Source organism: Brienomyrus brachyistius, chromosome 20, assembly GCF_023856365.1.
Source record: "Brienomyrus brachyistius isolate T26 chromosome 20, BBRACH_0.4, whole genome shotgun sequence".
NCBI classification, from domain to species: domain Eukaryota; kingdom Metazoa; phylum Chordata; class Actinopteri; order Osteoglossiformes; family Mormyridae; genus Brienomyrus; species Brienomyrus brachyistius.
The window spans coordinates 1,531,418-1,557,690 of record NC_064552.1 but is presented as its reverse complement, the minus strand read 5'-3'; the positions used below and the strand labels follow the sequence as shown (position 1 = coordinate 1,557,690).

Below are 26,273 nucleotides of genomic sequence, written 5' to 3'. Positions count from 1 at the left end.
ACAACTGAATCCATACAGGAAATATTCTGTTCCAGACCAACAGCACCTGGAGTCTCCAGTTCACCCTGAGGTGGATGGAGACGAAGGACATATAGAGTCTCCAGTTCACCCTGAGGTGGATGGTGACGAAGGAGATATGGAGTCTCCAGTTGACCCTGAGGTGGATGGTGACGAAGGAGATATGGAGTCTCCAGTTGACCCTGAGGTGGATGGTGACGAAGGAGATATGGAGTCTCCAGTTGACCCTGAGGTAGATGGTGACGAAGGACAAATGGAGTCTCCAGTTGACCCTGAGGTGGATGGTGACGAAGGAGATATGGAGTCTCCAGTTGACCCTGAGGTGGATGGTGACGAAGGACAAATGGAGTCTCCAGTTGACCCTGAGGTGCATGGTGACGAAGGAGATATGGAGTCTCCAGTTGACCCTGAGGTGGATGGTGACGAAGGAGATATGGAGTCTCCAGTTCACCCTGAGGTGCATGGTGACGAAGGAGATATGGAGTCTCCAGTTGACCCTGAGGTGCATGGTGACGAAGGAGATATGGAGTCTCCAGTTGACCCTGAGGTGGATGGTGACGAAGGAGATATGGAGTCTCCAGTTGACCCTGAGGTGCATGGTGACGAAGGAGATATTGAGTCTCCAGTTCACCCTGAGGTGCATGGTGACGAAGGAGATATGGAGTCTCCAGTTGACCCTGAGGTGCATGGTGACGAAGGAAATATGGAGTCTCCAGTTGGCCCTGAGGTGGATGGAGACGAAGGACATATAGAGTCTCCAGTTCATCCTGAGGTGGATGGTGACGAAGGAGATATGGAGTCTCCAGTTGACCCTGAGGTGGATGGTGACGAAGGACAAATGGAGTCTCCAGTTGACCCTGAGGTGGATGGTGACGAAGGAGATATGGAGTCTCCAGTTGACCCTGAGGTGGATGGTGACGAAGGAGATATGGAGTCTCCAGTTGACCCTGAGGTGGATGGTGACGAAGGACAAATGGAGTCTCCAGTTGACCCTGAGGTGGATGGTGACGAAGGAGATATGGAGTCTCCAGTTCACCCTGAGGTGCATGGTGACGAAGGAGATATGGAGTCTCCAGTTGACCCTGAGGTGCATGGTGACGAAGGAGATATGGAGTCTCCAGTTGACCCTGAGGTGGATGGTGACGAAGGAGATATGGAGTCTCCAGTTCACCCTGAGGTGCATGGTGACGAAGGAGATATGGAGTCTCCAGTTGACCCTGAGGTGCATGGTGACGAAGGAGATATGGAGTCTCCAGTTGACCCTGAGGTGGATGGTGACGAAGGAGATATGGAGTCTCCAGTTGACCCTGAGGTGCATGGTGACGAAGGAGATATTGAGTCTCCAGTTCACCCTGAGGTGCATGGTGACGAAGGAGATATGGAGTCTCCAGTTGACCCTGAGGTGCATGGTGACGAAGGAGATATGGAGTCTCCAGTTGGCCCTGAGGTGGATGGAGACGAAGGACATATAGAGTCTCCAGTTCATCCTGAGGTGGATGGTGACGAAGGAGATATGGAGTCTCCAGTTGACCCTGAGGTGCATGGTGACGAAGGAGATATGGAGTCTCCAGTTGACCCTAAGGTGCATGGTGACGAAGGAGATATGGAGTCTCCAGTTCACCCTGAGGTGGATGGAAACAAGTTGGTATCAGTGGAGTCTTAATTGGACCCTCATGATAATGTAGACCAGCATCCCATCTTGGATGAGGTACAGTTGCATTCTGTTTTATTAGCAATTAGCATTTTATCCCGCTGAAGGAAAAATAGATGAAAATATTGCTTATGAACTGATTCTGGTCTATGTTTACAGATCATTGTTGAAGAAGATAGACACCTCACTGCCTCAGAGTGCCGTCCGCTGCCCGGTCATCCTCTTGTTGTTGCCAGAGTAAGATCTGCCAGACACTCCCCTCTCCTCTTCTGTTTGCTTAAAATGTTTGATTTATTGGAATGTCGTCAATCTCAATATGCTGTGACACCAAGAATGAGGGCAAAGCACACATGTGGCTTTCCTTACTCTATACTGTCAGTTTTACTGTCATTATATATCTGCATTTCATGTAAAAACCTACAGTATACCCGTTTTGCATCATTATTTTTTCTTTATTGCTTAGTGTTTTTGGTTTCTTGCAGGTTTGCACATATTGTGAATTTGTCTTAGCCAGTTATTTGTGTTATGGCATAATATTCCTGTAATTCAGTGTCAAATTGATAAATACTCCTGACAAATACTCTTTTCTTTCCACAGACGCTCATAAGCCGAGGAAAGAAACGATTAAAACAAGTTTGTGCCATAATCCTCGGCCGATTACGCATCGTCAACAAAAGGGTAACTATCATTAATTATAAGGAGGTAATTGGCACCATCCATGAGCTTTTCTCTGCCATTATTTTAACCAATAATTCTTTTCTTTATGGCAAAGGACATCCGTGCGCCCAGCCACTTATGGTTTTCCATTGCCGCGGCTGACTCGCAACGTCTGTCCTCATATCCTGGCTGTTGGAAACATAACCCCCAGTACTTATAAATAAAACTTGTCTTAGAAAAAAGAATGTGGTTTGTCATTTAAGCTCTTTATGCTTTGACACGAGGAGAGCTAAAGATCGAACAAGACAACTCACTCTGCAGTATAGCGACACCTGACTGTTCATAGGTTAAATGTGCAGAAGATACCACGCTGAAAAAATTATTCTTGACCTTAATAATCTTTGCTGTTCAGGATGAGAAGATTTCGTGTAAAATGCCGCGTTTTTAAATGTATTTAATTAAAAGAGCGTGTGTGGCCCAATATTTGGGATTTTTATTACACTCAAAATTTTGTGTAAACGCTAATAAATTTGAGAAAACGCCAACATTCGCTACAAGTGAGCACATATAACTACATGTTGTAAGACTTCTTGGGATTAGACGTGACAGAAAGTTCGGGCGAAGAAAACGTTTGGAGGACATGCTTACCAACGAATTATTTTACAGGTAAGAACAGACTGACTGTTCATTTTGACGTGTTTAAGGTAAAGAGTGCATTTTTAGTTTAAAACACAACCATGCATATTATCTGTTAGTGTACATCTACACTAAAAAGGCATTTTCATACAGAATTTGTCTGCGGTTGGCTGACTCGGCGGGAAATATAAGGTAGCTTGGGTTACTGCGTGGCTTGGAAATTACAATGACTTTAGCTGTAAATTCACTAACTAATTCAAAGTCAGATGAGTTTTTAGAATTCATTTAATTATTTGCTATAACTGGTGTATACCGCGCTGATAAAAAAGCTGTGCCAAGCAAGATTTAATAGCAACATAAACCCGCCGCGACCTAAATCACTAAAATTAATAAAGACAGAATAGTGCCCGAATTGTTTAATAGTCTTGAGTTGAGATTTGAATAGTATTTGAACTGACCTTCTAGCTACTACACGAATATCGTTAATATGTTTTAATTTTAATCATAAGCATTAGTTGTGCGTGCCAGTCATTGGTAACCTGCACTTACTCGACGTGTCTGTTAGTTAGCTGGCTAGTTACTTTAACACTCACATCAGAAGGCTAATGATAATTTTAGCAGTTTTGTAGAGAAACTACGAGTGTCTTGGAAGTAGGTGTCAAATGTAGTAAATTAAATTCTCCTTGTGATACATTAAATGCCTCAGACTAATTCGTATTTAATAAAGGAAAACTGCGTAGTGTTTTTCCACGCGGGGGTGGCTGCAGCAGCTATTCGTCAATGTATTTTGGCGGTCGCGAATAGGCGCTGCGTGATACACACACAGCTTACGCTCCGCGGCCGCAGCACCTGCGAAATATGCCTCCGCTCCGCCATCTAGAATCGGGCCAGCTGTGTGGTGAGACAATTCATCGTACTTAAGAAATGCAATATTTAAAAGGACTTATCCAAACCCAGCACCTCACTCCAAACGAGGCAGGTAAAGAGGCCTGTACACGGCGCACCCATTAATTACATGTATAAGATTGTTATATTATTAAATATATGACATTTCTATTTTTATTTTACATTGAAGTGTATGAAAAGACGATTGGTAGATTGTAATTAGCTATATCCAGTCACTGTGCATTTCCGAGTATTCCCGCTTTAAACACTTGTTTTCTAATTATTAGTTGAGAAACAACAAAAATTCCATGGTAATGTATTATTATCATCATTAATGATAATAATGAGGATTTTCATCTCGTACTATACTGTGTACTTCAATCTATTTGATTTAACTTGTGTTTATTTTTCTGTTATGATTCAGGGGATCTTTGGTTCAAGGACATTTCATCCAAGTGACAGTAAGAACATCAGCACTTTTATGTTTATGCTCAGTATTTAGCATTTGGTAGTAATTTGTCTAAATATGTATTACATATTTCAATAGCATATTATAATATTACCTTTAGTCACATAGAAAGATTGTTTGTCCTCATTTAGAATTGTATAAAGTGGATCTGTAAACTTTGCCCAAAAGAAGTTTCAAGGAGACATTACAAACTTGATCAGGACAGTTTAGGGCTCCACCTGTCACAGCCATATCCATACTCTGAGTGCCTCTGCACCTTCAAAACTCACAATTCTCTGCGCTCACATTTGACAAGACATCATCGCCCTGATGTGTCAATAAGTGGACTGGTCACTTTTTTCTGTTCTCAGAATTGTGGATCAAACAAATTCACATCAGAAAAGGAATTTGTTGCTCATCTAAGACGCCATCTGAGTCAGCAAGAAACAATTGACTGTGTTTTCAGTGGTTGTGACTTTAAGACAGATGTCTATGGGACATTCACAGCTCACAAAAGCAGAAGACAAACTTCTCATTCAGCTACTGATTTTAAATGTGCAGTTCTGCAGAGAAACTCGGACACTGGCAATTCTGTCATAAGCATAACTGATACAGAACAAATAGCCGAAAACAGAGTATTGACTTTTGATGAACGTGAAACTTTGCGAAATATGGTTGTGGAAAAAGCTTGGTTTGTTGCCAAGCAGAGAGGTTAATGACACATGCACATGTCATTGTGAGTACCCGCCCCCCCGCCCCACCCGTGAATTTGCAGCCATCAGCAGCCTTTCAGACTGTTAGCCAGACAGAAAGACAAGTCAAGGTCCCACCCAGAACCCAGCAGAGACCTGTCATGGACCAGCTAAGAACCAGCCACGGCCCCATCATGGACACAAGGGAACATTCAAGTGGCTACATCTGTAACTGAATACAACATAATCAATACATGAAATATTCTGTTCCAGACCAACAGCAGCTGGAGACTCCAGTTGACGATGATGCTGAAGGAGATCAAAAGCATCTGGAGTCTCCTGCTGACCCAGCTGAAGGAGACCAACAGCATCTGATGCTGATGGAGACCAGCATTCCATCTTGTATGAGTTACAGTTGCATTCTGTTTTATTAGCTATTAGCATAAAATAGATGAAAATATTGCTTATGAACTGATTCTGGTCTATGTCTACAGATCATTGTTGAAGAAGATAGACACCTCACTGCCTCAGAGTGCCGTCCGCTGCCCGGTCATCCTCTTGTTGTTGCCAGAGTAAGATCTGCCAGACACTCCCCTCTCCTCTTCTGTTTGCTTAAAATATTTGATTTATTGGAATATCGTCAATCTCAATATGCTGTGACACCAAGAATGAGGGCAAAGCACACATGTGGCTTTCCTTACTCTATACTGTCAGTTTTACTGTCATTATATATCTGCATTTTTTATCTTTATTTCACTGAAAACAAACTTAAGTTTCTTACTTAATTCTACTTTCTTCTGTTGCAGCATCATTCTCAAAATGTCAGGCAGCATCTAGAAGCTCCACCTTCCACAGCCAAGAGAAGACGAGCCGAGACATGCTGGTTCGTGTTTTTTTTTTTTAACTGCAGATGCTACACTGACCGATATGTGAAATGTGTCTGTCATGTGTGAAATTAAAAAAGTAATTATGCCTGTGCCAATTCTCAGCAGGTTTTTATTTACTTTACAAATATTTTGTGTCTTCTTAGGTGTTTGAAGTCTCACTAGAGCACAGCGTCAGCATCTCCGGCAATGAAGTCCTGCTCTTGGCAAAGACAAAAGAGGAGATGACTGAGCTGAGCCCTAATGTGAGTGTTCCCTCCTCAGTGCTCTTTCAGGCTCATATAGAAACTAACATGTCCATTCACTCAGGACCTCGGTCTGTTTTGTTCTGAAGGGTTTTCCCCTGAACACGAGACTAACCCGGGAAAGCACAACCATCAAGGTGAGGCTTCGGTGCTGCTCATTTTGTTGACTTACACTGGGTTCACACCAGTTTTGGCAGCCTTCAACATTGCAAACTGGTAGCAGAAAATATAGCATTACTGTCCTTACTGTGCATTGTGAGATTCTGGGCATTCTGGGGCTTGTGAGATTAAGTGAAAAGCCATTGTTTGTCTGTGTCTGCAGCTGTTAGCGGGGAAGGTGGTGTGCTATGCATCCACATGCGTCGTGGACATCACTGAGCACACCCCATTCTACAATCGCGTGGTGAATAGTCACTTTTGCTCTGTTCCCTTATGCTGTTTGCTCCACTTTTCAACAGTTACTTCAAACAGCTCGCACTGTAATTTTTAAAACGTTGGTGGATAGCGATGTACTAAGGCATAGGATTGAGTAGGACGGCTATCTCCTTCAGCTGCTGAACTCATGGGTCTCAATGTTACCTTTTGCACAGCAAACGGACTTGGCAGCTTGGGCCTTTGTCATGGGCCTGGGGCTGGATGGAGTCCTGGTGACCGATCACTGGGCTGACATCAGAACTAAGATTCAGCCCAAGGAGTGTAACCCGGACGACTCTCAGGTAAAGGTCTGATACCGTCCAGCACATTCCCTAATTATGACACTCTGAGTGACTTGGTCAGATAAGAATGTGCAGGAGACTACAGCTACGACATGAATAGGTTACAGTTAACGCAGCGGGTGCCACACTGAGCGCCCATATCTCCTTCTTGATGTCTGACTCCTGTTTTGCAGGGTGACAGAGCGACCAAGCGCTCTCGCCCAAAATTAAAGGCCCTAGTCCAGGATTTCTCAGTGAGTACATTAACTGACATGTCAGCCGCCTTCAGCGTTTTTGGCTTCTTGCAGGCTTGCACATATTGTGAATTTGTCTTAGCCAGTTATTTGTGTTATGCCATAATATTCCTGTAAATCAGAGTCAAATTGATAAGTACTCCTGACAAATACTCTTTTCTTTCCACAGACACTCATTAACCGAGGAAAGAAGCGGTTAAAAGAAGTTCGTGCCATAATCCTCGGCAGATTAAGAATAGCCAACAAAAGGGTAACTATCATTCATTATAAGAAGGCAATTGGCACCATCCATGAGCTTTTCTTTGCCATTATTTTAACCAATAATTCTTTTCTTTATGGCAAAGGACATCCGTTCACCCAGCCACTTATGATTTTCCATTGCCGCGGCTGACACGCAACGTCTGTCCTCGTATCCTGGCTGTTGGAAACATAACCTCCAGTCCTTATAAATAAAACTTGTCTGGGAAAAAAGAATGTGGTTTGTCATTTATTTAAGCTCTTCACGCTTTGACACGAGGAGAGCTAAAGACATCTGAAATGTGCAGAAGATACCACACTGAAAAAATTATTCTTGACCTTAATAATCTTTGCTGTTTAGAATGAGAAGATTTCGTGTAAAATGCCGCGTTTCTAAAAGTATTTAATTAAAAGAGTATGTGTAGCCCAATATTTGGGATTTTTATTTTACTCAAAATTTTGTGTAAACGCTAATAAATTTGAGAAACGCCAACATTCGCTACAAGTGAGCACATATAACTAAATGTTGTAAGACTTCTTGGGATTAGACGTGACAGAAAGTTCGGGCGAAGAAAACGTTTGGAGGACATGCTTACCAACGAATTATTTTACAGGTAAGAACAGACTGACTGTTCATTTTGACGTGTTTAAGGCAAAGAGTGGATTTTTAGTTTAAAACACAAGTATGCATATTATCTGTTAGTGTACATCTACACTAAAAAGGTATTTTCACGGCACAGAATTTGTCTGCGTTTGGCTGACTCGGCGGGAAATATATGGTAGCTTGGGCTATTGCATGGCTTGTAAATTAAAATGGCTTTAGCTGTAAATTCACTAACTAATTCAAAGTCAGATGAGTTTTTAGAATTCATTTAATTATTTGCTGTAACTGATGTATACCGCGAGGATAAAAATGCTGTGCCGAGCAAGATTTAATAGCAACATAAACCCGCCGCGACCTGAATCACTAAAATTAATAAAGACAGAATAGTGCCCGAATTGTTTAATAGTCTTGAGTTGAGATTTGAATAGTATTTAAACTGACCTTCCAGCTACTGACACGAATATCGTTAATATGTTTTAATTTTAATCATAAGCATTAGCTGTGCGTGCTAGTCATTGGTAACCTGCACTTGCTCGACGTGTCCGTTAGTTAGCTGGCTAGTTAGTTTAACACTCACATCAGAAGGCTAATGATAATTTTAGCAGTTTTGTAGAGAAACTACGAGTGTCTTGGAAGTAGGTGTCAAATGTAGTAAATTAAATTCTCCTTGTGATACATTAAATGCCTCAGACTAATTCGTATTTAATAGAGGAAAACTGCGTAGTGTTTCTCCACGCGGGGGTGGCTGCAGCAGCTATTCGTCAATGTATTTTGGCGGTCGCGAATAGGCGCTGCGTGATACACACACAGCTTACGCTCCGCGGCCGCAGCACCTGCGAAATATGCCTCCGCTCCGCCATCTAGAATCGGGCCAGCTGTGTGGTGAGACAATTCATCGTACTTATGAAATGCAATATTTAAAAGGACTTATCCAAACCCAGCACCTCACTCCAAACGAGGCAGGTAAAGAGGCCTGTACACGGCGCACCCATTAATTACATGTATAAGATTGTTATATTATTAAATATATGACATTTCTATTTTTATTTTACATTGAAGTGTATGAAAAGACGATTGGTAGATTGTAATTAGCTATATCCAGTCACTGTGCATTTCCGAGTATTCCCGCTTTAAACACTTGTTTTCTAATTATTAGTTGAGAAACAACAAAAATTCCATGGTAATGTATTATTATCATCATTAATGATAATAATGAGGATTTTCATCTCGTACTATACTGTGTACTTCAATCTATTTGATTTAACTTGTGTTTATTTTTCTGTTATGATTCAGGGGATCTTTGGTTCAAGGACATTTCATCCAAGTGACAGTAAGAACATCAGCACTTTTATGTTTATGCTCAGTATTTAGCATTTGGTAGTAATTTGTCTAAATATGTATTACATATTTCAATAGCATATTATAATATTACCTTTAGTCACATAGAAAGATTGTTTGTCCACATTTAGAATTGTATAAAGTGGATCTGTAAACTTTGCCCAAAAGAAGTTTCAAGGAGACATGACAAACTTGATCAGGACAGTTTAGGGCTCCACCTGTCACAGCCATATCCATACTCTGAGTGCCTCTGCACCTTCAAAACTCACAATTCTCTGCGCTCACATTTGACAAGACATCATCGCCCTGATGTGTCAATAAGTGGACTGGTCACTTTTTTCTGTTCTCAGAATTGTGGATCAAACAAATTCACATCAGAAAAGGAATTTGTTGCTCATCTAAGATGCCATCTGAGTCAGCAAGAAACAATTGACTGTGTTTTCAGTGGTTGTGACTTTAAGACAGATGTCTATGGGACATTCACAGCTCACAAAAGCAGAAGACAAACTTCTCATTCAGCTACTGATTTTAAATGTGCAGTTCTGCGGAGAAACTCGGACACTGGCAATTCTGTCATAAGCATAACTGATAAAGAACAAATAGCCGAAAACAGAGTATTGACTTTTGATGAACGTGAAACTTTGCAAAATATGGTTGTGGAAAAAGCTTGGTTTGTTGCCAAGCAGAGAGGTTAATGACACATGCACATGTCATTGTGAGTACCCGCCCCACCCGTGAATTTGCAGCCATCAGCAGCCTTTCAGACTGTTAGCCAGACAGAAAGACAAGTCAAGGTCCCACCCAGAACCCAGCAGAGACCTGTCATGGACCAGCTAAGAACCAGCCACGGCCCCATCATGGAAACAAGGGAACATTCAAGTGGCTACATCTGTAACTGAATACAACATAATCAGTACATGAAATATTCTGTTCCAGACCAACAGCAGCTGGAGACTCCAGTTGACGATGATGCTGAAGGAGATCAAAAGCATCTGGAGTCTCCTGCTGACCCAGCTGAAGGAGACCAACAGCATCTGATGCTGATGGAGACCAGCATTCCATCTTGTATGAGTTACAGTTGCATTCTGTTTTATTAGCTATTAGCATTTAATCCTGCTGAAGGAAAAATAGATGAAAATATTGCTTATTACCTGATTTTGGTCTATGTCTAAAGATCATTGATGATGACGACAGACACGTCACTGCCTAAGACTGCAGTCCGCTGCCCTGTCACCCTCTTGTTGCTGCCACAGTAAGAATAAAGCAATTCTGTAAAGATTTAGCAACAGCATCATTAGCTGACATGACATTTAATATCACTGAGCAATACTAAAACCTAAGTGTTAATTAAGAAAAGCCTGAATACAACTGAATCCATACAGGAAATATTCTGCTCCAGACCAACAGCATCTGGAGTCTCCAGTTAACCCTGATAATGAAGGAGATCAACAACAGCTGAAGGCTCCAGTTGATGATGATAATGAAGGAGACCAGCAACATCTGGAGACTCCAGTTGACGATGTTGCTGAAGGAGACCAACAGCAGCTGGAGTCTCCTGCTGATGGCGACCAGCATCCTATCTTGGATGAGGTACAGTTGCATTGTGTTTTATTAGCTATTAGCATTTTATCCCGCTGAAGGAAAAATAAATGAAAATATTGCTTAATAACTGATTTTGGTCTATGTCTAAAGATCGTTGATGATGACGACAGACACGTCACTGCCTAAGACTGCAGTCCGCTGCCCTGTCACCCTCTTGTTGCTACCACAGTAAGAATAAAGCAATTCTGTAAAGATTTAGCAACAGCATCATTAGCTGACATGAAATTTTATATCACTGAGCAATACTAAAACCTAAGTGTTAAGAAAAGCCTGAATACAACTGAATCCATACAGGAAATATTCTGTTCCAGACCAACAGCACCTGGAGTCTCCAGTTCACCCTGAGGTGGATGGAGACGAAGGACATATAGAGTCTCCAGTTCACCCTGAGGTGGATGGTGACGAAGGACATATGGAGTCTCCAGTTGACCCTGAGGTGGATGGTGACGAAGGAGATATGGAGTCTCCAGTTCACCCTGAGGTGGATGGTGATGAAGGAGATATGGAGTCTCCAGTTCACCCTGAGGTGGATGGTGACGAAGGACAAATGGAGTCTCCAGTTGACCCTGAGGTGGATGGTGACGAAGGAGATATGGAGTCTCCAGTTCACCCTGAGGTGGATGGTGACGAAGGAGATATGGAGTCTCCAGTTGACCCTGAGGTGGATGGAAACAAGTTGGTAACAGTGGAGTCTTTATTGGACCCTCATGATAATGTAGACCAGTATCCCATCTTGGATGAGGTACAGTTGCATTCTGTTTTATTAGCAATTAGCATAAAATAGATGAAAATATTGCTTATGAACTGATTCTGGTCTATGTCTACAGATCATTGTTGAAGAAGATAGACACCTCACTGCCTCAGAGTGCCGTCCGCTGCCCGGTCATCCTCTTGTTGTTGCCAGAGTAAGATCTGCCAGACACTCCCCTCTCCTCTTCTGTTTGCTTAAAATATTTGATTTATTGGAATATCGTCAATCTCAATATGCTGTGACACCAAGAATGAGGGCAAAGCACACATGTGGCTTTCCTTACTCTATACTGTCAGTTTTACTGTCATTGTATATCTGCATTTTATGTAAAGACATACAGTATACACGTTTCCTATCGATAGTTTTCCTTTACTGTTTAGTGTTTTTCGTTTCTTGCAGGCTTGCACATATTGTGAATTTGTCTTAGCCAGTTATTTGTGTTATGCCATAATATTCCTGTAAATCAGTCAAATTGATAAGTACTCCTAACAAATACTCTTTTCTTTCCACAGACGCTCATCAGCCGAGGAAAGAAGCACTTAAAACAAGTTCGTGCCATAATCCTCGGCCGATTACGCATCGTCAACAAAAGGGTAACTATCATTAATTATAAGGAGGTAATTGGCACCATCCATGAGCTTTTCTCTGCCATTATTTTAACCAATAATTCTTTTCTTTATGGTAAAGGCCATCCGTGCACCCAGCACCGGGAACCCCAAGTGATGTTCCACTGCCGCGGCTGACAGGCGACGTCTGTCCTCTTATGTTGGCTGTTCAATTAACCTGCAGTCCTTGTAAATAAAACCTGTCTTAGAAAAAAAGAATGTGGTTTGTCATTTATTTAAGCTCTTCATGCTTTGACACGAGGAGAGCTAAAGACCTAACAAGACAACTCACTCTGCCGCATAGCGACACCTGACTGTTTATAGGTTAAATGTGCAGAAGATACCAGTGATCCACTGCACCAGCTGTGAACCTCCAGCTAATGAAGAGCGTGAACCCAGGAACAAGGAAGTGGGTAACCAGGACCACAAAACCGGTATTCATACTGGGAACGCGCTTCCTAAGAAACATCTGAGCTAAATTAACCATTCAGGGCTCATTTATATTCATTCGAGGCTTCAGTGTTTCATAATTCAAGATTCTTTATTGTCACATACATAGTTATATGAGTAAAATGTAGTGAAATGCAGACGTGGGTGTAGAGCAGGGGGCTAAGCTCCCAACCTTATGAAGGTCCTGTACTTAGTGTGGTAGTGTTGGAAACACAGCTACCCACTCCAACCAGCTGTGGTCTGTCTGTGAGGGAGTGAAGGACCCTCACACACAGATGGCTGTTCAGTCCCAGGTCCCCCAGCTTGGTGAACAGTCTATAGGGGACTATTGTATTGAACGCTGAACTGTAGCCAATAAACAGCAATCGCAAATAGTTCCCAATTTTCATAACCACAAAACTCAGACTGGAGTACAGGATGGGGGAGATGGCATCTTCTGTCGATCTCTTAGGGAGGTAGGTAGAGAAAGTTCAATTGGACATTTGGATCGGCATCAGCGTCGATCCAGTCCTATCTGAGGATTCAGGTATCGGCCATACGCGACCAATTCACAGACTGTTCGATGTCCGAGATGGTCAAGTAAAACATTAAAAAGTGGTTGAGTTTCAAGCATCTGTATTATGGTATGAAGAGAAGCACCATGCGGCCGGGAATGAACACAGCATGGTGGTTTACCCACTAATGAATGTAAGCCAATATATGAGCGGTTTCCCTAATAATGAATGTAAGCCTATATATGGGTCGTATACCTAATAATGAATGTAAGTCTATATATGGGTTGTATGCCTAATAAGGAATGCAAGTCTATATATGGTTGTTTGCCTTATAATGAATGTAAGCCAATAGATGGGTGATCTGCCTTATAATGAATGTAAGTCTATATATGGGTGGTATGCGGAGGGGCACGATACACAGGGCATTTCATCCTGGGGTCTATACAGCGGTTTCATGGTCTCCACAGAATCCTGTGTTAATTTCACTACATGTCGTATAATCATTATATAATCGTTCACTCAGCGTATAAGGATCCCATCGCTTCTGCAACGTGTCGTAAAGAGTTCTGCATGTCTAAAATACAGTGTACAAATGGTGGCAATTTAAAGCATGCAAAGGAAATTATTTATATCAATGACATTTAGCCCCTTTAATCTGATAAAATTGTTTTAAAAGTTGTCGTCATTTTGAAATGACGTATTTAAAAGATGCAACGCTTGAGTTCTAGAACTCAGTAATGATAAGCGCACCACGACGTTACAGTGATCATTTCGTCTTGGTTAGTGCGGGAGAAAGAGCTCGATGGCGATCGCGAACTTCTTTAAAAATTTCAGGTCCACTCACTTGCTCGGCGCAACCGGACTGGTGGTTGCGGCCGCCGGTACGGCATACCTCGTCTGGCGGCTTCGAGAACGGGCGGAGCCAGAGGAAGGTACCCGAATAGTTACTTTCTTATTATGTGCAAAATACTTCCAATACTAAGAAAATGCTTACGGATCAACATTTAATTATCTCATCTCGTGATTTAATTAAACATATGCGACTATGTTAAATATGTGAAGCATTTTTGCATACTATAGGGTACTCCTTGTACATGTAGATTTTTGCGCCAGTCAAATTCAGTTAAATTTGATATTTCATATAGGGTCCAAGAGCTTAGAATAAAGCAATTCTGTAAAGAATTAGCAACAGCATAATGAGCTGACATGACATTTAATGTCACTGAGCAATACTAAAACCTAAGTGTTAAGAAAAGCCTGAATACAACTAAATCCATACATGAAATATTCTGTTGCAGACCAACAGCAGCTGGAGGCTCCAATGGACGATGTTGCTGGTGAAGACCAACAGCAGCTGGAGACTCCAATGGACAATGCTGCTGACAAAGACCAACAGCAGCAGGAGGCTCCAGTGGACAATGTTGCTGGTGATGACCAACAGCAGCTGGAGACTCCAATGGACAATGCTGCTGACAAAGACCAACAGCAGCTGGAGGCTCCAGTGGACAATGTTGCTGTTGAAGACCAACAGCAGCTGGAGACTCCAATGGACAATGCTGCTGACAAAGACCAACAGCAGCTGGAGTCTCCAGTTGATTATGATAATGGAGACCAACAACATCTGGAGACTCCAGAAGACGATGTTGCTGACAAAAACCAACAGCAGCTGGAGTCTCCTGCTGATGGCGACCAGCATCCTATCTTGGATGAGGTACAGTTGCATTGTGTTTTATTAGCTATTAGCATTTTATCCCGCTGAAGGAAAAATAGATGAAAATATTGCTTAATAACTGATTTTGGTCTATGTCTAAAGATTGTTGAGGATGACAACCGACACCTCACTGCCTCAGAGTGCCATCCGCTGCCTGGTCATCCTCTTCTTGGTGCCAGAGTAAGATCTGCCAGACACTCCCCTCTCCTCTTCTGTTTGCTTAAAATGTTTGATTTATTGGAATGTCGTCAATCTCAATATGCTGTGACACCAAGAATGAGGGCAAAGCACACATGTGGCTTTCCTTACTCTATACTGTCAGTTTTACTGTCATTGTATATCTGCATTTTATGTAAAGACATACAGTATACCCGTTTCCTATCGATAGTTTTCCTTTACTGTTTAGTGTTTTTGGTTTCTTGCAGGTTTGCACATATTGTGAATTTGTCTTAGCCAGTTATTTGTGTTATGCCATAATATTCCTGTAAATCAGTCAAATTGATAAGTACTACTGACAAATACTCTTTTCTTTCCACAGACGCTCATCAGCCGAGGAAAGAAGCACTTAAAACAAGTTCGTGCCATAATCCTCGGCCGATTACGCATCGTCAACAAAAGGGTAACTATCATTAATTATAAGGAGGCAATTGGCACCATCCATGAGCTTTTCTCTGCCATTATTTTAACCAATTCTTCTTTTCTTTATGGTAAAGGCCATCCGTGCACCCAGCACCGGGAACCCCAAGTGATGTTCCACTGCCGCGGCTGACAGGCGACGTCTGTCCTCTTATGTTGGCTGTTCAATTAACCTGCAGTCCTTGTAAATAAAACCTGTCTTAGAAAAAAAGAATGTGGTTTGTCATTTATTTAAGCTCTTCATGCTTTGACACGAGGAGAGCTAAAGACCTAACAAGACAACTCACTCTGCCGCATAGCGACACCTGACTGTTTATAGGTTAAATGTGCAGAAGATACCAGTGATCCACTGCACCAGCTGTGAACCTCCAGCTAATGAGGAGCGTGAACCCAGGAACAAGGAAGTGGGTAACCAGGACCACAAAACCGGTATTCATACTGGGAACGCGCTTCCTAAGAAACATCTGAGCTAAATTAACCATTCAGGGCTCATTTAGATTCATTCGAGGCTTCAGTGTTTCATAATTCAAGATTCTTTATTGTCACATACATAGTTATATGAGTAAAATGTAGTGAAATGCAGACGTGGGTGTAGAGCAGGGGGCTAAGCTCCCAACCTTATGAAGGTCCTGTACTTAGTGTGGTAGTGTTGGAAACACAGCTACCCACTCCAACCAGCTGTGGTCTGTCTGTGAGGGAGTGAAGGACCCTCACACACAGATGGCTGTTCAGTCCCAGGTCCCCCAGCTTGGTGAACAGTCTATAGGGGACTATTGTATTGAACGCTGAACTGTAGCCAATAAACAGCAATCGCAAATAGTTCCCAATTTTCATAACCACAAAACTCAGACTGGAGTACAGGATGGGGGAGATGGCATCTTCTGTCGATCTCTTAGGGAGGTAGGTAGAGAAAGTTCAATTGGACATTTGGATCGGCATCAGCGTCGATCCAGTCCTATCTGAGGATTCAGGTATCGGCCATACGCGACCAATTCACAGACTGTTCGATGTCCGAGATGGTCAAGTAAAACATTAAAAAGTGGTTGAGTTTCAAGCATCTGTATTATGGTATGAAGAGAAGCACCATGCGGCCGGGAATGAACACAGCATGGTGGTTTACCCACTAATGAATGTAAGCCAATATATGAGCGGTTTCCCTAATAATGAATGTAAGCCTATATATGGGTCGTATACCTAATAATGAATGTAAGTCTATATATGGGTTGTATGCCTAATAAGGAATGCAAGTCTATATATGGTTGTTTGCCTTATAATGAATGTAAGCCAATAGATGGGTGATCTGCCTTATAATGAATGTAAGTCTATATATGGGTGGTATGCGGAGGGGCACGATACACAGGGCATTTCATCCTGGGGTCTATACAGCGGTTTCATGGTCTCCACAGAATCCTGTGTTAATTTCACTACATGTCGTATAATCATTATATAATCGTTCACTCAGCGTATAAGGATCCCATCGCTTCTGCAACGTGTCGTAAAGAGTTCTGCATGTCTAAAATACAGTGTACAAATGGTGGCAATTTAAAGCATGCAAAGGAAATTATTTATATCAATGACATTTAGCCCCTTTAATCTGATAAAATTGTTTTAAAAGTTGTCGTCATTTTGAAATGACGTATTTAAAAGATGCAACGCTTGAGTTCTAGAACTCAGTAATGATAAGCGCACCACGACGTTACAGTGATCATTTCGTCTTGGTTAGTGCGGGAGAAAGAGCTCGATGGCGATCGCGAACTTCTTTAAAAATTTCAGGTCCACTCACTTGCTCGGCGCAACCGGACTGGTGGTTGCGGCCGCCGGTACGGCATACCTCGTCTGGCGGCTTCGAGAACGGGCGGAGCCAGAGGAAGGTACCCGAATAGTTACTTTCTTATTATGTGCAAAATACTTCCAATACTAAGAAAATGCTTACGGATCAACATTTAATTATCTCATCTCGTGATTTAATTAAACATATGCGACTATGTTAAATATGTGAAGCATTTTTGCATACTATAGGGTACTCCTTGTACATGTAGATTTTTGCGCCAGTCAAATTCAGTTAAATTTGATATTTCATATAGGGTCCAAGAGCTTAGAATAAAGCAATTCTGTAAAGAATTAGCAACAGCATAATGAGCTGACATGACATTTAATGTCACTGAGCAATACTAAAACCTAAGTGTTAAGAAAAGCCTGAATACAACTAAATCCATACATGAAATATTCTGTTGCAGACCAACAGCAGCTGGAGGCTCCAATGGACGATGTTGCTGGTGAAGACCAACAGCAGCTGGAGACTCCAATGGACAATGCTGCTGACAAAGACCAACAGCAGCAGGAGGCTCCAGTGGACAATGTTGCTGGTGATGACCAACAGCAGCTGGAGACTCCAATGGACAATGCTGCTGACAAAGACCAACAGCAGCTGGAGGCTCCAGTGGACAATGTTGCTGTTGAAGACCAACAGCAGCTGGAGACTCCAATGGACAATGCTGCTGACAAAGACCAACAGCAGCTGGAGTCTCCAGTTGATTATGATAATGGAGACCAACAACATCTGGAGACTCCAGAAGACGATGTTGCTGACAAAAACCAACAGCAGCTGGAGTCTCCTGCTGATGGCGACCAGCATCCTATCTTGGATGAGGTACAGTTGCATTGTGTTTTATTAGCTATTAGCATTTTATCCCGCTGAAGGAAAAATAGATGAAAATATTGCTTAATAACTGATTTTGGTCTATGTCTAAAGATTGTTGAGGATGACAACCGACACCTCACTGCCTCAGAGTGCCATCCGCTGCCTGGTCATCCTCTTCTTGGTGCCAGAGTAAGATCTGCCAGACACTCCCCTCTCCTCTTCTGTTTGCTTAAAATGTTTGATTTATTGGAATGTCGTCAATCTCAATATGCTGTGACACCAAGAATGAGGGCAAAGCACACATGTGGCTTTCCTTACTCTATACTGTCAGTTTTACTGTCATTGTATATCTGCATTTTATGTAAAGACATACAGTATACCCGTTTCCTATCGATAGTTTTCCTTTACTGTTTAGTGTTTTTCGTTTCTTGCAGGCTTGCACATATTGTGAATTTGTCTTAGCCAGTTATTTGTGTTATGCCATAATATTCCTGTAAATCAGTCAAATTGATAAGTACTACTGACATATACTCTTTTCTTTCCACAGACGCTCATCAGCCGAGGAAAGAAGCACTTAAAACAAGTTCGTGCCATAATCCTCGGCCGATTACGCATCGTCAACAAAAGGGTAACTATCATTAATTATAAGGAGGTAATTGGCACCATCCATGAGCTTTTCTCTGCCATTATTTTAACCAATTCTTCTTTTCTTTATGGTAAAGGCCATCCGTGCACCCAGCACCGGGAACCCCAAGTGATGTTCCACTGCCGCGGCTGACAGGCGACGTCTGTCCTCTTATGCTGGCTGTTCAATTAACCTGCAGTCCTTGTAAATAAAACCTGTCTTAGAAAAAAAGAATGTGGTTTGTCATTTATTTAAGCTCTTCATGCTTTGACACGAGGAGAGCTAAAGACCTAACAAGACAACTCACTCTGCAGCATAGCGACACCTGACTGTTTATAGGTTAAATGTGCAGAAGATACCAGTGATCCACTGCACCAGCTGTGAACCTCCAGCTAATGAGATGCGTGAACCCAGGAACAAGGAAGTGGGTAACCAAGACCACAAAACCGGTATTCAAACTGGGAACGCGCTTCCTAAGAAACATCTAAGCTAAATTAACCATTCAGGGCTCATTTAGATTCATTCGAGGCTTCAGTGTTTTATAATTTAATATTCATTATTTGTCACATACATGGTTATATGAGTAAAATGTAGTGAAATGCAGACGTGGGTGTAGAGCAGGGGGCTAAGCTCCCAACCTTATGAAGGTCCTGTACTGAGTGTGATAGTGTTGGAAACACAGCTACCCACTCCAACCAGCTGTGGTCTGTCTGTGAGGGAGTGAAGGACCCTCACACACAGATGGCTGTTCAGTCCCAGGTCCCCCAGCTTGGTGAACAGTCTATAGGGGACTATTGTATTGAACGCTGAACTGTAGCCAATAAACAGCAATCGCAAATAGTTCCCAATTTTTATAACCACAAAACTCAGACTGGAGTACAGGATGGGGGAGATGGCATCTTCTGTCGATCTCTTAGGGAGATAGGTAGAGAAAGTTCAATTGGACATTTGGATCGGCATCAGCGTCGATCCAGTCCTATCTGAGGATTCAGGTATCGGCCATACGCGACCAATTCACAGACTGTTCGATGTCCGAGATGGTCAAGTAAAACATTAAAAAGTGGTTGAGTTTCAAGCATCTGTATTATGGTATGAAGAGAGGCACCATGCGGCCGGGAATGAACACAGCATGGTGGTTTACCCACTAATGAATGTAAGCCAATATATGAGCGGTTTCCCTAATAATGAATGTAAGCCTATATATGGGTCGTATACCTAATAATGAATTTAAGTCTATATATGGGTTGTATGCCTAATAAGGAATGCAAGTCTATATATGGTTGTTTGCCTTATAATGAATGTAAGCCAATAGACGGGTGATCTGCCTTATAATGAATGTAAGTCTATATATGGGTGGTATGCGGAGGGGCACGATACACAGGGCATTTCATCCTGGGGTCTATACAGCGGTTTCATGGTCTCCACAGAATCCTGTGTTAATTTCACTACATGTCGTATAATCATTATATAATCGTTCACTCAGCGTATAAGGATCCCATCGCTTCTGCAACGTGTCGTAAAGAGTTCTGCATGTCTAAAATACAGTGTACAAATGGTGGCAATTTAAAGCATGCAAAGGAAATTATTGATATCAATGACATTTAGCCCCTTTAATCTGATAAAATTGTTTTAAAAGTTGTCGTCATTTTGAAATGACGTATTTGAAAGATGCAACGCTTGAGTTCTAGAACTCAGTAATGATAAGCGCACCACGACGTTACAGTGATCATTTCGTCTTGGTTAGTGCGGGAGAAAGAGCTCGATGGCGATCGCGAACTTCTTTAAAAACTTCAGATCCACTCATTTGCTCGGCGCAACCGGACTGGTGGTTGCGGCCGCCGGTACGGCATACCTCGTCTGGCGGCTTCGAGAACGGGCGGAGCCAGAGGAAGGTACCCGAATAGTTACTTTCTTATTATGTGCAAAATACTTCCAATACTAAGAAAATGCTTACGGATCAACATTTAATTATCTCATCTCGTGATTTAATTAAACATATGCGACTATGTTAAATATGTGAAGCATTTTTGCATACTATAGGGTACTCCTTGTACATGTAGATTTTTGCGCCAGTCAAATTCAGTTAAATTTGATATTTCATATAGGGTCCAAGAGCTTAGAATAAAGCAATTCTGTAAAGAATTAGCAACAGCATAATGAGCTGACATGACTTTTAATGTCACTGAGCAATACTAAAACCTAAGTGTTAAGAAAAGCCTGAATACAACAGAATCCATAAATGAAATATTTTGTTCCAGACCAACAGCACCTGGAGGCTCCAATTGACGATGTTGCTGGTGAAGACCAACAGCAGCTGGAGACTCCAATGGACAATGCTGCTGACAAAGACCAACAGCAGCTGGAGGCTCCAGTGGACAATGTTGCTGGTGATGACCAACAGCAGCTGGAGACTCCAATGGACAATGCTGCTGACAAAGACCAACAGCAGCTGGAGGCTCCAGTGGACAATGTTGCTGGTGAAGACCAACAGCAGCTGGAGACTCCAGTTGACGATGTCGCTGATGAAGACCAACAGCAGCTGGAGTCTCCAGTTGATTATGATAATGGAGACCAGCAACATCTGGAGACTCCAGAAGACGATGTTGCTGACAAAAACCAACAGCAGCTGGAGTCTCCTGCTGATGGCGACCAGCATCCTATCTTGGATGAGGTACAGTTGCATTGTGTTTTATTAGCTATTAGCATTTTATCCCGCTGAAGGAAAAATAGATGAAAATATTGCTTAATAACTGATTTTGGTCTATGTCTAAAGATTGTTGAGGATTACAGCAGACACCTCACTGCCTCAGACTGCCATCCGCTGCCCGGTCATCCTCTTCTTGGTGCCAGAGTAAGATCTGCCAGATACTCCCCTCTCCTCTTCTGTTTGCTTAAAATGTTTGATTTATTGGAATATCGTCAATCTCAATATGCCGTGACACCAAGAATGAGGGCAAAGCACACATGTGGCTTTCCTTACTCTATACTGTCAGTTTTACTGTCATTGTATATCTGCATTTTATGTAAAGACATACAGTATACCCGTTTCCTATCGATAGTTTTCCTTTACTGTTTAGTGTTTTTCGTTTCTTGCAGGTTTGCACATATTGTGAATTTGTCTTAGCCAGTTATTTGTGTTATGCCATAATATTCCTGTAAATCAGAGTCAAATTGATAAGTACTCCTGACAAATACTCTTTTCTTTCCACAGACGCTCATCAGCCGAGGAAAGAAGCACTTAAAACAAGTTCGTGCCATAATCCTCGGCCGATTACGCATCGTCAACAAAAGGGTAACTATCATTAATTATAAGGAGGTAATTGGCACCATCCATGAGCTTTTCTCTGCCATTATTTTAACCAATAATTCTTTTCTTTATGGTAAAGGCCATCCGTGCACCCAGCACCGGGAACCCCAAATGATGTTCCATTGCTGTGGCTGACAGGCGACGTCTGTCCTCGTATCCTGGCTGTTCAATTAACCTGCAGTCCTTGTAAATAAAACCTGTCTTAGAAAAAAAGAATGTGGTTTGTCATTTATTTAAGCTCTTCATGCTTTGACACGAGGAGAGCTAAAGACCTAACAAGACAACTCACTCTGCAGCATAGCGACACCTGACTGTTTATAGGTTAAATGTGCAGAAGATACCAGTGATCCACTGCACCAGCTGTGAACCTCCAGCTAATGAGATGCGTGAACCCAGGAACAAGGAAGTGGGTAACCAAGACCACAAAACCGGTATTCAAACTGGGAACGCGCTTCCTAAGAAACATCTGAGCTAAATTAACCATTCAGGGCTCATTTATATTCATTCGAGGCTTCAGTGTTTCATAATTCAAGATTCTTTATTGTCACATACATAGTTATATGAGTAAAATGTAGTGAAATGCAGACGTGGGTGTAGAGCAGGGGGCTAAGCTCCCAACCTTATGAAGGTCCTGTACTTAGTGTGGTAGTGTTGGAAACACAGCTACCCACTCCAACCAGCTGTGGTCTGTCTGTGAGGGAGTGAAGGACCCTCACACACAGATGGCTGTTCAGTCCCAGGTCCCCCAGCTTGGTGAACAGTCTATAGGGGACTATTGTATTGAACGCTGAACTGTAGCCAATAAACAGCAATCGCAAATAGTTCCCAATTTTCATAACCACAAAACTCAGACTGGAGTACAGGATGGGGGAGATGGCATCTTCTGTCGATCTCTTAGGGAGGTAGGTAGAGAAAGTTCAATTGGACATTTGGATCGGCATCAGCGTCGATCCAGTCCTATCTGAGGATTCAGGTATCGGCCATACGCGACCAATTCACAGACTGTTCGATGTCCGAGATGGTCAAGTAAAACATTAAAAAGTGGTTGAGTTTCAAGCATCTGTATTATGGTATGAAGAGAAGCACCATGCGGCCGGGAATGAACACAGCATGGTGGTTTACCCACTAATGAATGTAAGCCAATATATGAGCGGTTTCCCTAATAATGAATGTAAGCCTATATATGGGTCGTATACCTAATAATGAATGTAAGTCTATATATGGGTTGTATGCCTAATAAGGAATGCAAGTCTATATATGGTTGTTTGCCTTATAATGAATGTAAGCCAATAGATGGGTGATCTGCCTTATAATGAATGTAAGTCTATATATGGGTGGTATGCGGAGGGGCACGATACACAGGGCATTTCATCCTGGGGTCTATACAGCGGTTTCATGGTCTCCACAGAATCCTGTGTTAATTTCACTACATGTCGTATAATCATTATATAATCGTTCACTCAGCGTATAAGGATCCCATCGCTTCTGCAACGTGTCGTAAAGAGTTCTGCATGTCTAAAATACAGTGTACAAATGGTGGCAATTTAAAGCATGCAAAGGAAATTATTTATATCAATGACATTTAGCCCCTTTAATCTGATAAAATTGTTTTAAAAGTTGTCGTCATTTTGAAATGACGTATTTAAAAGATGCAACGCTTGAGTTCTAGAACTCAGTAATGATAAGCGCACCACGACGTTACAGTGATCATTTCGTCTTGGTTAGTGCGGGAGAAAGAGCTCGATGGCGATCGCGAACTTCTTTAAAAATTTCAGGTCCACTCACTTGCTCGGCGCAACCGGACTGGTGGTTGCGGCCGCCGGTACGGCATACCTCGTCTGGCGGCTTCGAGAACGGGCGGAGCCAGAGGAAGGTACCCGAATAGTTACTTTCTTATTATGTGCAAAATACTTCCAATACTAAGAAAATGCTTACGGATCAACATTTAATTATCTCATCTCGTGATTTAATTAAACATATGCGACTATGTTAAATATGTGAAGCATTTTTGCATACTATAGGGTACTCCTTGTACATGTAGATTTTTGCGCCAGTCAAATTCAGTTAAATTTGATATTTCATATAGGGTCCAAGAGCTTAGAATAAAGCAATTCTGTAAAGAATTAGCAACAGCATAATGAGCTGACATGACATTTAATGTCACTGAGCAATACTAAAACCTAAGTGTTAAGAAAAGCCTGAATACAACTAAATCCATACATGAAATATTCTGTTGCAGACCAACAGCAGCTGGAGGCTCCAATGGACGATGTTGCTGGTGAAGACCAACAGCAGCTGGAGACTCCAATGGACAATGCTGCTGACAAAGACCAACAGCAGCAGGAGGCTCCAGTGGACAATGTTGCTGGTGATGACCAACAGCAGCTGGAGACTCCAATGGACAATGCTGCTGACAAAGACCAACAGCAGCTGGAGGCTCCAGTGGACAATGTTGCTGTTGAAGACCAACAGCAGCTGGAGACTCCAATGGACAATGCTGCTGACAAAGACCAACAGCAGCTGGAGTCTCCAGTTGATTATGATAATGGAGACCAACAACATCTGGAGACTCCAGAAGACGATGTTGCTGACAAAAACCAACAGCAGCTGGAGTCTCCTGCTGATGGCGACCAGCATCCTATCTTGGATGAGGTACAGTTGCATTGTGTTTTATTAGCTATTAGCATTTTATCCCGCTGAAGGAAAAATAGATGAAAATATTGCTTAATAACTGATTTTGGTCTATGTCTAAAGATTGTTGAGGATGACAACCGACACCTCACTGCCTCAGAGTGCCATCCGCTGCCTGGTCATCCTCTTCTTGGTGCCAGAGTAAGATCTGCCAGACACTCCCCTCTCCTCTTCTGTTTGCTTAAAATGTTTGATTTATTGGAATGTCGTCAATCTCAATATGCTGTGACACCAAGAATGAGGGCAAAGCACACATGTGGCTTTCCTTACTCTATACTGTCAGTTTTACTGTCATTGTATATCTGCATTTTATGTAAAGACATACAGTATACCCGTTTCCTATCGATAGTTTTCCTTTACTGTTTAGTGTTTTTCGTTTCTTGCAGGCTTGCACATATTGTGAATTTGTCTTAGCCAGTTATTTGTGTTATGCCATAATATTCCTGTAAATCAGTCAAATTGATAAGTACTCCTAACAAATACTCTTTTCTTTCCACAGACGCTCATCAGCCGAGGAAAGAAGCACTTAAAACAAGTTCGTGCCATAATCCTCGGCCGATTACGCATCGTCAACAAAAGGGTAACTATCATTAATTATAAGGAGGTAATTGGCACCATCCATGAGCTTTTCTCTGCCATTATTTTAACCAATAATTCTTTTCTTTATGGTAAAGGCCATCCGTGCACCCAGCACCGGGAACCCCAAATGATGTTCCATTGCTGTGGCTGACAGGCGACGTCTGTCCTCGTATCCTGGCTGTTCAATTAACCTGCAGTCCTTGTAAATAAAACCTGTCTTAGAAAAAAAGAATGTGGTTTGTCATTTATTTAAGCTCTTCATGCTTTGACACGAGGAGAGCTAAAGACCTAACAAGACAACTCACTCTGCAGCATAGCGACACCTGACTGTTTATAGGTTAAATGTGCAGAAGATACCAGTGATCCACTGCACCAGCTGTGAACCTCCAGCTAATGAGATGCGTGAACCCAGGAACAAGGAAGTGGGTAACCAAGACCACAAAACCGGTATTCAAACTGGGAACGCGCTTCCTAAGAAACATCTGAGCTAAATTAACCATTCAGGGCTCATTTATATTCATTCGAGGCTTCAGTGTTTCATAATTCAAGATTCTTTATTGTCACATACATAGTTATATGAGTAAAATGTAGTGAAATGCAGACGTGGGTGTAGAGCAGGGGGCTAAGCTCCCAACCTTATGAAGGTCCTGTACTTAGTGTGGTAGTGTTGGAAACACAGCTACCCACTCCAACCAGCTGTGGTCTGTCTGTGAGGGAGTGAAGGACCCTCACACACAGATGGCTGTTCAGTCCCAGGTCCCCCAGCTTGGTGAACAGTCTATAGGGGACTATTGTATTGAACGCTGAACTGTAGCCAATAAACAGCAATCGCAAATAGTTCCCAATTTTCATAACCACAAAACTCAGACTGGAGTACAGGATGGGGGAGATGGCATCTTCTGTCGATCTCTTAGGGAGGTAGGTAGAGAAAGTTCAA

General features: G+C 42.2%; 5 protein-coding genes across 10 annotated transcripts; all 5 read left to right on the top strand.

Moving 5' to 3' along the window:
- The first annotated feature begins 303 nt into the window (after positions 1-303).
- Positions 304-15,701, top strand: LOC125716035 (sodium/potassium/calcium exchanger 1-like). Of its 4 annotated transcripts, XM_048988265.1 has the most exons (12): positions 2,358-2,992; positions 4,272-4,308; positions 5,261-5,389; positions 5,482-5,559; positions 5,794-5,870; positions 6,018-6,116; positions 6,206-6,253; positions 6,439-6,519; positions 6,707-6,832; positions 7,006-7,065; positions 7,235-7,315; positions 15,571-15,701. In XM_048988265.1, exons 5-12 carry the CDS (start codon positions 5,865-5,867, stop codon positions 15,604-15,606), a joined length of 537 nt encoding a protein of 178 aa, XP_048844222.1. In that variant the 5' UTR covers positions 2,358-2,992; positions 4,272-4,308; positions 5,261-5,389; positions 5,482-5,559; positions 5,794-5,864; the 3' UTR covers positions 15,607-15,701. The 4 variants fall into 4 exon arrangements, with proteins under 4 accessions (XP_048844219.1, XP_048844221.1, XP_048844220.1 ...); XM_048988262.1 differs by lacking the exons at positions 2,358-2,992; positions 4,272-4,308; positions 5,261-5,389; ... (6 more) ...; positions 7,006-7,065; positions 7,235-7,315 and adding exons at positions 304-385; positions 791-1,060; positions 11,283-11,588; positions 11,674-11,751; positions 15,396-15,476; XM_048988264.1 differs by lacking the exons at positions 2,358-2,992; positions 4,272-4,308; positions 5,261-5,389; ... (6 more) ...; positions 7,006-7,065; positions 7,235-7,315 and adding exons at positions 304-385; positions 791-1,060; positions 11,283-11,588; positions 11,674-11,751; positions 12,110-12,190.
- On the top strand, positions 13,868-15,240 carry LOC125716037 (involucrin-like). The gene is made up of 2 exons (XM_048988266.1): positions 13,868-14,078; positions 14,445-15,240. The coding sequence occupies exons 1-2, from the start codon at positions 13,949-13,951 to the stop codon at positions 14,903-14,905; spliced, it is 591 nt and encodes a 196-aa protein (XP_048844223.1). The 5' UTR covers positions 13,868-13,948; the 3' UTR covers positions 14,906-15,240.
- Positions 15,702-17,153: 1,452 nt separating the features above from the next.
- On the top strand, positions 17,154-18,630 carry LOC125716032 (involucrin-like). 2 transcript variants are annotated; one of them, XM_048988256.1, is made up of 3 exons: positions 17,154-17,364; positions 17,731-18,143; positions 18,246-18,630. In XM_048988256.1, exons 1-3 carry the CDS (start codon positions 17,235-17,237, stop codon positions 18,594-18,596), a joined length of 894 nt encoding a protein of 297 aa, XP_048844213.1. In that variant the 5' UTR covers positions 17,154-17,234; the 3' UTR covers positions 18,597-18,630. The 2 variants fall into 2 exon arrangements, with proteins under 2 accessions (XP_048844213.1, XP_048844214.1); XM_048988257.1 differs by having other exon boundaries at positions 17,731-18,630.
- Positions 18,631-20,448: 1,818 nt separating this feature from the next.
- On the top strand, positions 20,449-22,181 carry LOC125716065 (uncharacterized). Its single transcript, XM_048988299.1, has 5 exons — positions 20,449-20,651; positions 21,018-21,430; positions 21,533-21,610; positions 21,971-22,051; positions 22,146-22,181. The coding sequence occupies exons 1-5, from the start codon at positions 20,522-20,524 to the stop codon at positions 22,179-22,181; spliced, it is 738 nt and encodes a 245-aa protein (XP_048844256.1). The 5' UTR covers positions 20,449-20,521.
- A 1,547-nt stretch (positions 22,182-23,728) lies between these two features.
- On the top strand, positions 23,729-25,205 carry LOC125716034 (involucrin-like). 2 transcript variants are annotated; one of them, XM_048988260.1, is made up of 3 exons: positions 23,729-23,939; positions 24,306-24,718; positions 24,821-25,205. In XM_048988260.1, the coding sequence occupies exons 1-3, from the start codon at positions 23,810-23,812 to the stop codon at positions 25,169-25,171; spliced, it is 894 nt and encodes a 297-aa protein (XP_048844217.1). In that variant the 5' UTR covers positions 23,729-23,809; the 3' UTR covers positions 25,172-25,205. The 2 variants fall into 2 exon arrangements, with proteins under 2 accessions (XP_048844217.1, XP_048844218.1); XM_048988261.1 differs by having other exon boundaries at positions 24,306-25,205.
- Positions 25,206-26,273: the final 1,068 nt, after the last annotated feature.